This window comes from Paralichthys olivaceus, chromosome 5 (assembly GCF_024713975.1).
Source record: "Paralichthys olivaceus isolate ysfri-2021 chromosome 5, ASM2471397v2, whole genome shotgun sequence".
NCBI classification, from domain to species: Eukaryota; Metazoa; Chordata; class Actinopteri; order Pleuronectiformes; family Paralichthyidae; genus Paralichthys; species Paralichthys olivaceus.
The window spans coordinates 26396770-26411314 of record NC_091097.1 but is presented as its reverse complement, the minus strand read 5'-3'; the positions used below and the strand labels follow the sequence as shown (position 1 = coordinate 26411314).

Here is a 14545-nt window from a genome sequence, read left to right as displayed (position 1 = left end):
TAACTCTGGCACCGGGACTGCAGGACAACAACGACTACCATCACCATTGTTAGCATTAATTACAATAACTCAGTAATTCATTAATATATATAATCCTGTTGTAGATCACTACATTGTTATTGTTTTAGTCAGCCCTGATAGTGATGGTGCCCAATTGTTCCCGGTCTCTCTCTCTCCACCTCATCTCTCTCTTCTCTCCCCCGCTTTCCACCCATCTCTCCTTTCCTCCCCCCTTACTTTTTTTCCTCGTCCCAACCGGTCGAGGCAGATGACTGCCCACATTGAGCCTGGTTCTGCCAGAGGTTTCTCCCTGTTAATGAGGGAGTTTTTCCTCTCCACAGTCGCCTGTGCTTGCTCATTGTGGGAACTGTTGGGTTTCTCTATATAAATATTGTTTTAAGGTCTTGACCTTTAAATGTAAAGTGCCTTGAGTAGAAGAGAGAATTGGCTCTATATAAATAAAATTGAATTGAATTGAATATTGCTCTCTAAACACAACATTATTGATCCACAAAAAACAGTGAAATTAAAAACAAGATAAAAATATTGTCATGATAAATATATCCACCCTCGCCAATTGCAGTAATAACAATAAGAACAACAGCAGAACAATTTAGGCACATTGAAAGCCTAATGAATAAAAATTGGTTTTCAGATGATTTTTGAAATTTTCTTTTCACAGGGAAAATTGGATGATGGAAGGGAGAGAGTTCCAGAGTTTTAGGGCACTGGTGGAAAAGGCCATGTCCCCAAATCCCTTTTTCCTTGATCTGAGGACAGACAGCAGTATTCAACTAAAGAACAGTTAGGATATATCTGTCCCTGTAGAATCAAACAAAATTATGTTTGATTGTTGTGATGGCAATCTGAAACCACAAGAGGCTGGCAAGGAGAAGAACCTGGTCCATCAGTGAAGACAGCACTTCCATGTCCAGTGAAGAATCAGCTTTACACACAAGGCCTGAGGTGACACCTTAAAGTTTATGAAGACTACTGTTTCATTACCGTTGATCAGATGTACTACCTGCCAAAGATATTTCATAAGCAACTTGTCTTTTTCCCACTAGAAACCAGAAAAGGAGGGAGAATCCAGACTGACATGTCATAGGACAGCAGCAGTTTCAGTAAGGGAAAGCAGAAACAACAATAAATACCCAAGTGATGCCAACAGCTTTCTTTTAGAAAATTAAAAAACCAAATGAGACAGAGGCCGAATCAATGATCAGCAAAATGGGTACAGTCATAGCTTTAGTGAAGGACAAGAGGATCATCAGTGAGAACCCAAGTAACAACTGCAACTTTTGAGAGAACTCGAGGGAAGAAGCGACATCCCAAGGTAAACATTACGAATGACAACTGGCATTTAATCTTTTTCTAAACTGGTGTTTTCTTTGAGTTCCTTACTGAATTCAAATACAGTTGAGATACACTACAATGTAAGATGCCATTACTGATGTTTGCTTTTGTGTGCTTTCAGGGATAGAGGAAGATGGCTGGATTCTTACAAGATGTAAGAATTTCGTCCAATAGTTTGCTCAAAAATCGCGAAAACGTGGCCAAAATCGACGAATGGGAGTCAATGCCGATCACCCAAAAGAGCGAGAGGCCAAAAATGGCCATTTTTCAGCCACTTTTTTGGTGTTTAAACACTTCTCCTAGCCACAAACGGAGTCCGACAGACATGATTTTTCAGGTTTTCAGGTGAAAGTAGAGTTTGTTTCCTACGCACACATGCCACTCTGACATCTCTCGGTCCAGTAGTTTAGGCTGAGTCAATTTACCGAGAAAAGTTTTCCGGTCTCACCTCTCCATTGACTCCCATGTTAATTTTTGGAAAAAAGTCAGAAAAGGAGAAAAACAGAAAACTATTTCTAACTCGCTCCCATGGCCTCATTTCTGAACTCTCCTCAATAGATCTGTACGTTCGGGGGAGTCTTGGGATTCACACAATGTTTTCATTTCTTAGATAGGATCTATAGTTTTTGAGTTACAAGCATTTGTTTGAAGAGTGGCGCTAGAGCAGCGCCCTCTGGCTTTTCCATTGACTTCAATGGAAAGCTCCAAAAATAATTCCTGATGAGAAAACTAAATTTCTAAATCGCTCTTACGGTCTCATTTCTTAACTCTAACCAATAAAGATACCAGATACGAACTATAGATGTTGAGTTAGAAGCTTTTGTTTGAGGGTTGGTCTGAAGCCTGTTCGGCTCTCGAAAGTGAGGGGACAACAGGTGTTCCTCATCTAATCAGTGAGTAACCATAGCAACCCCATAGACTGACAGAGAGAAAGTCTCCTCTATAAATTTACTAAACTCAACCCAGTGGTTAAGGCACTTGCATCATGTGATGTGAGTCTGGGTTCAAGACCGAGTGAGGGTGGTGGTTTTTGCTTCATTTTTGAAAATTTAAATTAAAGTAAAATTAATTAAAAAAATTTTTGTGTGAATGATTTTAGGATTTTACTGCTCTCAATGGTGTTTGCCTAAAATGTGCAGTACTGTTACTGTAGGTGTGATGGAGCCTACCAGAAATGTATAAGCTAGAAAACTATGTGATTGTATTATATATTAAGCGACTTGGTGTGCAGCAGAACTGTTTTGGAGATGTCTGAGAGCACTCAATGTGTACATATATGTGATTTTACACTGCCATTAAAGGTTTAATTTATTTCACTCACAGATTCACGGCTCTTGAGCAGTGCTTTACCGGTGAGTGTTGGTTGAGTACTGTCACTAGCATAAAATACTAATGAAAATGCACATTGAATATTTTTTTGTGTGTATATGTATTAAATCAATACAATTGGTAATGCTTTTACAGACATGTTTGACTGTTTGTATTTAATTAAATTAGTCATCCAATCATGACAGGTGATTTGATGATACAGAGCTCAGTCTGAATGCAGACTATTTCTTCAAAGCAAAATATATTTTAAAAGTCCTGCCTACATTTGTTTACATATAAAAAAATCTATTTTAGTTACAAGTCTGTTATGCTCACTTTTGTTTATAGACACAATTCATTGACCTCATCGTGAGTGTGGCGGATCATGTCGTTCTTTGTCGTATGTGGTCCTCATTAATATCTGCTCTGGAGTAATTGACAATGTATTGTCTTTCTCAGGTTTTGTGCCCGAGATCTTCAAGACAGGCTCATCGAAATTTTCATAGTGTTGCATATTTTTGTTGAAATCATTTGTATTGTTATTAACGTATTTTGTGAGTTTCTCTGTCTAGGTATCCTTCACAGCTTCACCAGATTTTCACGGTAAGTTAGAGTAGATGAGAATATACACTATACAAATTAAATTGGAAAAGCACACCTGTGGGTCAAGTTACACAAACTCTTAACTTGTACCCCAAATTGTAGGCCAACGTGTGACGACCAAGGCAGGACCACCTGTGACGAGGACAACCAGGGTCCAGTCAAATCTTTTTCTATCTTGGTGAGTATGTTGGATTCATAGATTTCTAACTATCCACCTTACTGTACTGTTTTGCTTCTTTTCCACTTACATTCCTTTTCTGTTCATCCTATGATCATCATCTACTGGCCACAGACGGGAGAAACTCGGTTGAAGGTATTGTATTTAGTATTTAAATTACGATTTATATTTAACTTAAATTTTGTTACAAGACAATTTTTTTGATCCCCAAATTGTTTCAGAGATACCGAGGAAGGGCAAGAGGTCACAGGCACAAAAAGTGCGCTGGTCAAAGCTCGACCTGGCAGATCCAGCCACAGTCAGCCCACCCGGTCTTGGCCGAGAGGTACCAAAACAATAAATACATAGCTGAATTTGACAGCATTATCCTAGTGTAATGTAAAGATAATGTATTAATTAATAAGTTATATGTATTATCAGGTTCCCAAAGTACAGACCTCTCCACAGCCAAGAAATGTTTGGAGGACGGATGGACCCACTGGCTCCCATTCTCCAGCTAAAAAGGTGGGCTTTTATATGTCCCACACTTTCCATACAACATGCAGTCTTGAACTTGGTATTTAGTTATCAGATGACTGCAACCCAGACCCTTCCACCGTCCACACACACTCACTCATTCATTCACGCTGTCTCTGTCACTCCGGTATATGTATACAATACACAATGTCTTGAGTTTCACATACTTGGTATCATTTTTTTCCTCAGATGGCAGAGACGCCTCCACCAGCCAGACATTTCTGGTCAAAGGACAATTCGCACACCCCTGTGAATTCTCCACCTACAAAGGTATGGATTTGTTTTTGACACATTGGAGATATGGGCTGAACCCAGACTCTGTTATAATTTTACAGAGTTAAGTAGTCATAAATACTTGATTTCCAGATCCAATTATTTATGTTTCATAAATATCAACTGACTGCTATGTTTGAAAAAAAGTCATTAATAAATCAAATTCAATTTCATGTCTTCAGGTTTCCAAAATACAGACTCCTCCCCAACCAAGACATTTTTGGAGGACAGATGCACCGACTGGCTCCTGTTCTCCAGCTAAACAGGTAGGCTTTTTATTCCCCACACTGTGGAGCATCTATACAATACACTGTCATGAACTTGGTATTGGGTTATTAGATGGCACTTAGATGGCCAAAGTGGACACACAGATATGACCTGAACCCAGAATCTGTTCAATCTGATTTTGCTGAGTCAACTAGTCATAAATACCTGATTTGCAGAAACAAATATTTTTTTTATAATTATCAAGTGATTGTTTTGTTTGACATGAAGCCAAACTTCAAATTTAATTTCCATCATCAGCTTCCCAAAGAACAAAACCCTCCACAGCCAGGAAATGTGTGGAAGATGGCTACACCCAGTGGCTCCTGTCCTCCAGCTATGAGGTAGGGTTTGTTTTTTTCTCCACGATTAATAGACACAGGATACACTTCAAACATTGCATGTGTTCAACTTAAAATAAAAAAAAAACCTAACAAAAAAACAAACAAATAGTAATTATTCATGAAAAAAAAAATCACACTAAAGTTACCCAAACAAATCTCTAAACTATATAATACCTTTAACTGTACTCTGAGTATGGTTACTTATGAATTGATTGACAGTAGTGTCTTTTTTAAAAACATACATATCTGAAACAAAAGGAGGACAACCCTTAAAGTGTACTCTTAACAGTGCCCTGTCTCAAATTTGCACTTGCCAATGTAGTAGCATAGAGTTGGGCCTTTTTTAAATGCGTAGGAGGTCCAGCTAAACAGGTTGTGGAAAGCTTTCATTTTGTGTGTGTGTGTGTATCAAGACAAACCCCATAAATTGAATATTAATAATAATCCTTTATACCATACTTTGTTTAGCTTCAGCCCTGGGCAGATGAAGACCCACTGTTTGAGAGTCCAAACAAAGAGAGAGGGACCATGTGGACGGTGAGGGCAACTCATAGTCAGAATGATGTTCGGTACAACACATTCTCCAGGAATCATCAGTGCACCTGTATGTCACTGACATTTTTGGCATACCACAACGAAGGATTGCGGTTCAACAGAGACAACCTCGACAGAGTGCTTCAGCAGGGAGATGCTCTCTATGTTGGCATCAAAAACCAGCTCATTTTAGATAAAAGCTTTGTAAGTGACCATCTGACAGTCGAGGAAATGCCGAAGCAAGTTTTAACAGACACTGATATCTACAATGTCCACATGTCTTCAGTGAGATGTGGCTGTGTGAAGGCCCAAGAACACACCCCTGTTGGTTGGTTGACTCTTGCCAAACAACTTGAGGCTCTGACAACATAAGTCAGTCATGCCATACTCATGGTATCTCCTGAGTGCTACACAGTTTTCCGCGGCAGATCAGGGCGTTATGGACTCTTTGACTCTCACACAAGAAGTGGAAGAGGTCTTCCCCACCCAGAAGGAACTGCAGTTATGCTGACTTTCAATCATCTCTGCGACTTGATCGACCACCTGCACAAGCTGTTTAAAGACCGTGGTTGTTATGCCAGCTATGAGTTTGTGCCTGTTCGTTTCCAGTCTGTCAATTCCAGTGGCAGTCCTGGACAGGCAGCTGATGTGGAGGTAACAGTAAGTGCTACATCTGTACCTCAACCAGACATGGAATGCTCGCCTACTTGTACAGTTCCACAAGAAAGGCAGCAGGAGTGGATTTGCCACACTTGTAACAGCCACCTGAGAAGAGGAAGCATGCCATCCATTGCAGTGGCTAATGAATTAGAGCTGGCACCTATCCCACCAGAGTTGGGTGAATTAAATGTGCTTGAGAGACAGCTAATTGCCAAAGTCTTGCCTTTTGCGAAAATTATTGCATTGCCAAAAGGACAGCAAAGAGCAGTACACGGCGCTGTTATGTGCGTGCCATCAGAAGTAAGTGCAACAGTGAACTGTCTCCCAAGACCCAGTGGTGAAGCCCAGCTGTTACAGGTTAAACTGAAAAGGAACATCAAGTACAAAGGGCATCAGTACTTAGTGCTCGACTGGAATGCAAAATGTGACATTCTACGAAGCAACCCTGTCACTGTGATGCGGATGTTTGAAAAAAGGGTTGATGCGCTAATGAATCTGATCCTGTCAGACGCACAGCCCATTGGTCAAGTAGAGGATTACTTCTATCGAGTGGAGTTTCAAGCCAGAGGAAGCCCACACATCCATTTGGTGGTTTGGATTAAGGATGCACCTGAGTTTGGAGAGGATAAGGACGATGAAGTGTTCAAGTTCATCGACCAGCACGTAACATGCCAGATGCCTGACCTAAATGCAGACCCCAAGCTCCACAAAATCGTCTCCGAGGTTCAGATGCACAGCAGAAATCATTCCAAATCTTGCAGAAAAGGCAGCAGCGAGTGCAGATTTGGTTATCCTAAAGCACCTATGGACAAAACCGTCATCACCAGACGACCGTGAAGATGATGCTGACAAGAAACCAGCAACTAGTAAAAGTGGGGGAAAAGGGAAAAAGTCCAAACCAAAACAGAGACGTCTTCGACAGATCCAAAAGGACGCCATGGCTAAACTCAAACCAATATGGACTTTCCTTCGCGAATCAAAGAACCCACCCATGACTTTTTCAGAACTGCTGGAGAAATTCCAGATGACCTACCAAGAATTCAGGATCAATGTCGAGAATCTAACCACTGGCAATGTCATTGTGATGAAGCGTCGTCCAATCGACTGTTGGGTGAATGGATTCAATGTCCATATGCTGAGGGTATGGAACGCTAACATGGACATTCAGTTTGTTCTCGATGAGTACTGCTGCATCGCTTACATGTTGTCGTACATGTCCAAGCCGGAACATGAGATGACTCAGACGCTCAATCAAGTCATCGGTGAAGTGCGTAAAAAAGACGTCAATGAGAAGGACGAAATGAAACAGATCATGCAGGCGTACTCCAAGCACAGAGAGGTAAGTGCTCAAGAGTCTGTGGCGCGGACATGCAGCTTACCACTAAAAAAGTTTTCGCGCAGTGTGGTGTTTGTACAGACTGATGAAAACACACTGAAGATGAGTCTTCCCATGAGCAAGTTGAAGGAAATGGCTCCTGATACAGAGCAAGTGTGGATGTCGGGATTACCAGAGAAATACGCAGACAGACCCGAGGAACTCGAAACCATGTCTTTGGCTCAGTTTGCTTCAGAGTACAGGATACTCTATGGACGACAAACAGAAGGTCCAAATGCCATTCGCCTTTTGAATGAAAGAGGATTCATTCAAAAAAGAACTAGAGGAAAACCTGCCATCATCAGATTTCCCCGCTTCTCAGAACAGAAGGACCCAGAGAAGTTTCACTGCAGGTTACTTAAACTGTACTTGCCACACAGATCCAATGATGACCTCAAAAGCAAACAATACCCGACATATGAGCAGTACTACAAGTGTGCTACCAAATGGGAGTATGCAGTAAAAGACCTGGTGGATGCCATGAAGAACCGATATGAAGGACATGGCAAAAAACTGCAGAAGGCCCTGGAAAAGGTCAGTGAAGAAGGTTCCCTTTTTAATGCATGGAACCGTTTTGCATCAGAGGCTGAGGTGGATCATTTGGAGTGCCTGGACCAGCGACCAGTATCGGACCCCAATGAGGAAAATGAGAGAGACGACGTGCCTGAGTATGAAGTCACACATGATGGAACTGTACCAGCAGTAGAGGCACCAAAGCTGAGTGCAGAGTATGTTAGACAGCTGTACCGAAGCCTCAACGAAATGCAGGCGTCCATTTTCTAAGCTGTGCGCGAGTGGTGCCTCAAGCGTGTCTGGGGCAACAATCCAGACCAATTCTTTTACTTTGTCTCCGGGGGAGCTGGCTGTGGAAAATCCCATGTAATCAAATGCATATATGAGGAGGCCACCAAGATTCTGTGCCAACTCCCCAGATTCCGCGACCAGGCAGACATGTCCATGCCTGCAGTGCTACTGACTGCATTTACTGGCACTGCAGCATTCAACATATCTGGAAAAACCTTACACTCCATCCTCAAACTGCCAAAATCTTTGAAACCACCATATCAAGGACTTGGCAATGCATTGGATGAAATGAGAGCAACACTATCCAATGCAGACATTCTCATATTCGATGACATAACCATGGTTTACAAAGAGTTGTTTTCCTATGTCCACTGGAGATTTCAACAGATCAGAGGCAACAAGAAAGCTTTCGGAGGGATGTCTGTCCTGGCAGTAGGAGACTTCTACCAACTGCCACCCCTAGGTAAAGCCAAACCACTTTGTGTCTATGAGGGGTCTGTGCTTGACCTATGGAAGGACAATTTTAAAATGGTCACCCTGACACAGGTCATGCGTCTAAAAGATGATCTTGCTTTTGTAGAGCTGCTGAATAGGATGCGCGTCAAACCAAAGACAGAAGCACTATGTGACAATGACAGAGCTTTGCTCAACACACGTGTCAATGACATCAACAACTGTCCACCCAATGCCCTGCATATATTTGCAACAAACAAAGAGGTTGATGCGCACAATTCTGCAACCGTAAGTGCTCTCCATTCTGACTTTGTCAACATCAAGGCAGAAGACCATCTGAAGGACATCCCCAGCGGGCAAATGGTCCAGATTGGAGGTGTCAAGGAAAACAAAAGAGATTTACCTGACAACATACAAGTTGCGCACGGCGTACGCGTTATGCTCATCAGGAATCTGAATGTAGAGGATGGACTTGTTAATGGCACATTTGGAACGATTGCCAACCTTGTGACAAGAGAGGAAAGTGGACGAACGACAGTGAGACTGGTTGGACTTAAGTTAGACAATCCAACCGCCGGACAAAAACTCTGCAAAAAGGTAAAAGGACCATCAGATGACTTGGTGTACATTGAAAAGAGCGAAGAATACACCAGCAAAAAAGGAGTGGTCCGAAGGCAGTTCCCGATGAAGCTGGCCTTTGCCTGCACAGCTCACAAAGTGCAAGGCATGACAATGCAGTCTGCAAAGGTGTGCTTAAAGCGTGTGTTTGAGTCTGGAATGTCCTATGTTGCCCTCAGCCGGACAACCTCACTTCAAGGACTTTACATCACAGATTTGGACGAAAATAAAATCTATGCTGACCCTCAAATTGCAGCTGCAATGGAAAATATAGAACGAGCATCTTTCCAGGCCACTGTTGCAAAACATCACAGCAGCAGATAAAACGGCTCAAACTTTGACACTAGTACACCACAATGCTCAGGGACTTCCTTCTCACATTGAGGACATGAAGTGCCACCATGAACTGCGACTTGCCGATATTCTGTGCATAACAGAAACACATTTGTCTGGATCAGTTGATTCCCCACAGCGAACCCCCCAGCTGGCAAGGTACCCATAATAAGTCGAAAGTTTCGAGCAATAATAATATAAGTGCCAATGTATTGCATGGGGCGGAGCCCCCAGCTGGCAAGGCACCCATAATAATAAACCCGGAATGTTTGAGGAATAATAATATAAGTGCCAATGCATTGTTCTGGTGCTCCTAAAATTTACAGTTGGGAGCACCAGTGCTCCAAGTGGAAAAAGTGAATCTGCAGCCCTGTATTTTGTATGTTCTCTTAATAATTAAGACTACAGTAAAGAAGAATCTTAATGTCGAAGAGTCCAACTTAAAAAGTCATCTTTTCAATTTTCAAATTGAACCTCAGTAAAAGACAGTTGGAATAAATGGTCAATCTTGTCAATCAACAGGAGGCAAGTTTGGATCCTGCAGAGTGGCTGAATGCTGGGACCCCAGAGGTAAGTATCTGCATGATTATGGTTTGGTATTTTTGCATATGTGGTATTAAGCATGTTTTTGAAATATTGATGTATTTAGACATTAGTATTTCATGCAGCATTTGTACTTTCAAGGTCTTTCACAGAAGGGCACGTGTGTAACCACAAAACAAGTACAGTATTTTAAAAGTTTATTAAAACTGGAACCACGTGTGACACTTTTTAAAAACCTATAAACAGTGCCAATACTCATCTGTTACAAATATTTTACAGAGAAGTTTGATATGATTTATTTGAAAAGCCTGAAAATTGAATGCTCACAATTCTTTAGGATTCCCATCAGTGACTTCCCCATTGATGATTCTGAGGATGGGGATGAGGACCACAGTCTTTCAATTCCTTTTGAAAGTGACGTTCCTCCATTGGTAGGTTTTATTTAATTTTTTTCATTAAGAAATACTGGCAGGATTTTCTTTTCAAGAATTGTTCATCTATGCCTTCCACATACTCAAAATGAAAATGATTGGTTATTGCCCCTTTTTCAATGATGTACACCATACATTTGATGTAATTTAGGAAGAAGTGGATCTTGCCACGATTTTGAAAACATTCCAAGAGGATCACCTTTTTGATGGCATGGAATCCACCATTTGCATCAGGAGGAAAAGGCTTCTGCCATTAAGGCTATCTCCAGAGTCACTTTCTGTTGGAAGCATTCACCACACATTGAGTTTGTAGGAGAAGATGCAGATGATATGGGGGGGGCACAGCGAGAGTTTTTCAGTTCTGAATACCTCAAGTAATTTATTAAATGTATGATAACAAATTTGTTCATGTTTTCAGTTTAACTGTGCAGTAAAACAAATTATTATGTCTCTTTTCTGTTGATTTCTTCTAGACTCTTGAGGTACAGACCTCTCTTGGTATTTTCAAGGGAAAGGCTGGCCAGGTCTTTCTTAGTTATGATCAAGCAGCATTAGACCTGTCTGTATATGTGGTTTTTCTGTCTGTATATGTTGTTTCCATTGTTTGTTTGCACTGTTTGTTGCAGGTTATATATTGTGTGTTATATATTACTTGCACATTTAGAGTATGGGGAAATGCAATTTCAATCCTCTGTGTAACTACCTGTTGCATTATTTGGTTGACAATAAAGTTCACTAAGACTAAGACCAGCGTAAATATTTCAAAGGTGGCAACCTGATTGCTTGGTCAATTGCACACAGAGGTCCTTGTATCAAAGCCCTGGATTCCAGCCTATTCCAAAAATCAATGCCTATGTGGTGAGGCACTACATCTTTCTCATGTAAACACATATTCAAAAATTCCATAAGCTGTACAGTGTTATGGAATTTTCATAGACACTGTCTCTTGTCCTCTCTGGGGCACAGTGCAACAGGCTGTTGTGTTTGGGAAGTGCGAGAGCTTGGTGAATGTCAAAGCCTTCACTCCCCAGACATCACAGATATGAGACTGCGTAAGCAGCACTACTGTCTTCAGAACTAGAAAATACATTTGACTGTTTAGGAACTAGCAGACCCATAGATTAAATGATCTGTTGGGGTTTAAAGTGTGACTGCAGGAAAGCAGACTTCAGAATATGAGAGAGCATCATGCACAGATGTTGTGTGGATGAATTCTGATTTTCTCCTTGGCCAAGCTTCAATAAATATTTCAGCATAAGACGTCAAAGGGCTCCTGAACGCTTTCTTCATTGATGAGTTGACCATTGATCAGCAGATTTTCCACAACAATTGGCGTCATGAACAGGATCTCAATAGAACTAAGACGTGGTAAATTCTAATTATATTTTGTTCTTGCCATGTCTACGTTTGACGAGATTGTTAAAAAACTGTGTTACTTTTCAATTGGCTTGAAAAGAATATGTTAAATTTACCCAATCAGGCGGGTCAGGAATTTGGGTGTCTATCAATGGTCAAAACAACTCAATTCATGTAATGAAAATACAGATGTGATTGATAAACTAAAGCTGGTAACAGTTGGTTACAGAGCAAAGTGTGTGGTGGTGAAGAAAAAAAATTAAAGATGCGGGTCGTGTGTTTCTGACCCCCCCGCAGAGCCATAAATAAAGGGCTGTATTTTTTTTCCTGGGGAGGCTTCTGGCTGCACTCGACACAGAGGGACCCACCTGAGGTTTAAACTATAGAAAAGACGTTTCTGAAGTAGTGCGAAGAGGCCTATTTAGTTTAAGTCAATATCAGGGATTATCTACTCTGTGTCCTTTGGTAAAAGTGGAGGCTCCGTTCAGATTTCTGATCCCGGAGTCTAGGCGCCGATAGTTTTAAGATTGTGTACACAAGGCAAAATACTTTCTGAGTTTTCGTTCATTTTTTTGACTTCAGACTACCACCACAAAGTGTGAACTCTTTACTCTTTAAATGTGCATGTGAAAATGGGTAACAAATCATCCAAAGCAGTGCGTGGAGGTGATTCTTAAAAAAAAATAATTCACCAAATTATGAAAAGATTTAACTACTTATCTGAGACAAAAAATGATTGTAATATGGAACAGAGAGGTCAACCTGTCATTGATGAGCCACAGGCTGAAGCAGTTGCACACACACCCACATTAGATCCCACATCACATTTTAAAGCAATGTTTTCTCCACAAATGCCGGCTGGAATTTTTGGTCGACAGGAGGGATGGGAACACGTTTTCCCTTTTTCTTCGTTAATGTGTGAATGGACGGACGGTGCATGGCCGTATGAAGGGTCATTTGAAAAAGAGATGAATGTTAATCCTAATGTTGGTAACCCTTCTTGGAATTTTGGATACATGAAGGAGTGCATGCAAAGGTGGTTAACAGTAGCTCATCAGCAATGTGGAATCAGAGTGAGCAAAGGCAGCAAATGGGGTTCTGATGAATTGATAGAAATGGTGGAACAAAGTGCTAAAAATGTCATATGCCTAGGCTTCAGGCAGAGTTACAGACGCAAGCAATTGAGCTTATGAAAATAAAGCAACGACATGCTGATGATTTGGAAGCATGTGCCAAAAGCCATGATGTATGGCTGGGCAAAGCGTCAAGCTAAAACTCCCTCTCCCCACACTCTGCAGACCATTCTAAATGCTGTAGGATTGCCAATGTCAGAACACCAAAAAAGTGAGAAAGTGGTTTCAATTTATCCCAAACTGTCAAATACAACAAATCCCTTTTTAACTGATAATGTAACTGGTTCAACCAGCTTATCACAGGCAAAGAAGGATGATGATTTTTTGCTACAGGCGGTGGCAGTTCTGGAAGAACAATGAATATGAACTGCACAGAATAGGGAAAGACTGGAGGCAGAGAATCACGAAAGGCAGTTGAGACAGGCAGAAGATAATAGGGAGAGACAGGAGAGAGAAAAGAGGAGTTGGGCAAGAAAAGAAAGACATTGCTGACAGGGAAAGCGACAGAAAAGCTGCAGAACTAAAAAAAAGGATAATACGTGGCAGAGCACAAGACAGCAGCGAGACCTCTGATTCAGAATCAGAGGAACAGAGAGCCACACAGAAGAAGGAGGAGCTTAACACAGAACACAGTGCTGAAGCAGAGCATGAAGTGACACCAAGAACTACACAGACAAAACCTATCCTGAAACTGTCACGGTTATGGTATTATTTGGTCATGGTTATAATGTTTTCTGTCACTGGTATTGTATTCTGTCAAGTTATGGTGTTGTTTGTCACGGTTATGTATTCTCCTGTTTTCATCTCTGTGTTCCCCTCTATGTTCCACCCTGTGCTTCTCCTGTGTTCCCCTCATTGTCCCTCGCTATGTTCACCCTGTGTTCCTCTCATGTTCCCTTCTGCCTGCCTCCGTGTTCCCCCCGTGCTTCTCCTGCGTTCATCCCTGTCATTATTATTGTATTTTTTGTTCTTGTTTATGAAGGGTGTTTTCAGTTCGGTTTCAACAGTGTTTTTGTTACGTTTTGAATTCATGTTTTAAGTTTGTTCATTGTTCCTCTGTTTCCTGTTTTATTTTGTAGTCCCTGCTCCCGGTGTGTTTTCCCCATTTGACTTCCTGCCCTCATCATGTTCACCTGTTTGTCCTGTGCCACCTGTTCCGAGTTCCCTTTGTTTCTCCCTTGTTTTGCCAGAGTGCACCTTTTCAAACACAAACAATAACACAGTTGGGGGAGGAACTTTACACGGTATCTTTAAGTGAGCACACTCACTTCCCACCAAGCACTTTTGTTGTACACAAGCCACCTCCTCCCACACAGTATGGTCGCCATCTGAGCTTTCAGAGATTCCATCCATTTTGTGGGCCAGACATAAAAATCATGTGGGTTTTGTAAATTCAGCTACGCCACATAAAGTCACACTCAAGCATGATGCTAAGCTACCAATGGTAAGACAGTACCATTTGC

The 14545-nt window shown here is 41.4% G+C and overlaps 1 protein-coding gene across 1 annotated transcript; it reads left to right on the top strand.

Moving 5' to 3' along the window:
- Positions 1–8362: 8362 nt before the first annotated feature.
- Positions 8363–9610, top strand: LOC138407663 (uncharacterized). Its single transcript, XM_069524579.1, has one exon. The coding sequence runs from the start codon at positions 8363–8365 to the stop codon at positions 9608–9610; it is 1248 nt and encodes a 415-aa protein (XP_069380680.1).
- The last annotated feature ends 4935 nt before the right edge of the window (positions 9611–14545 follow it).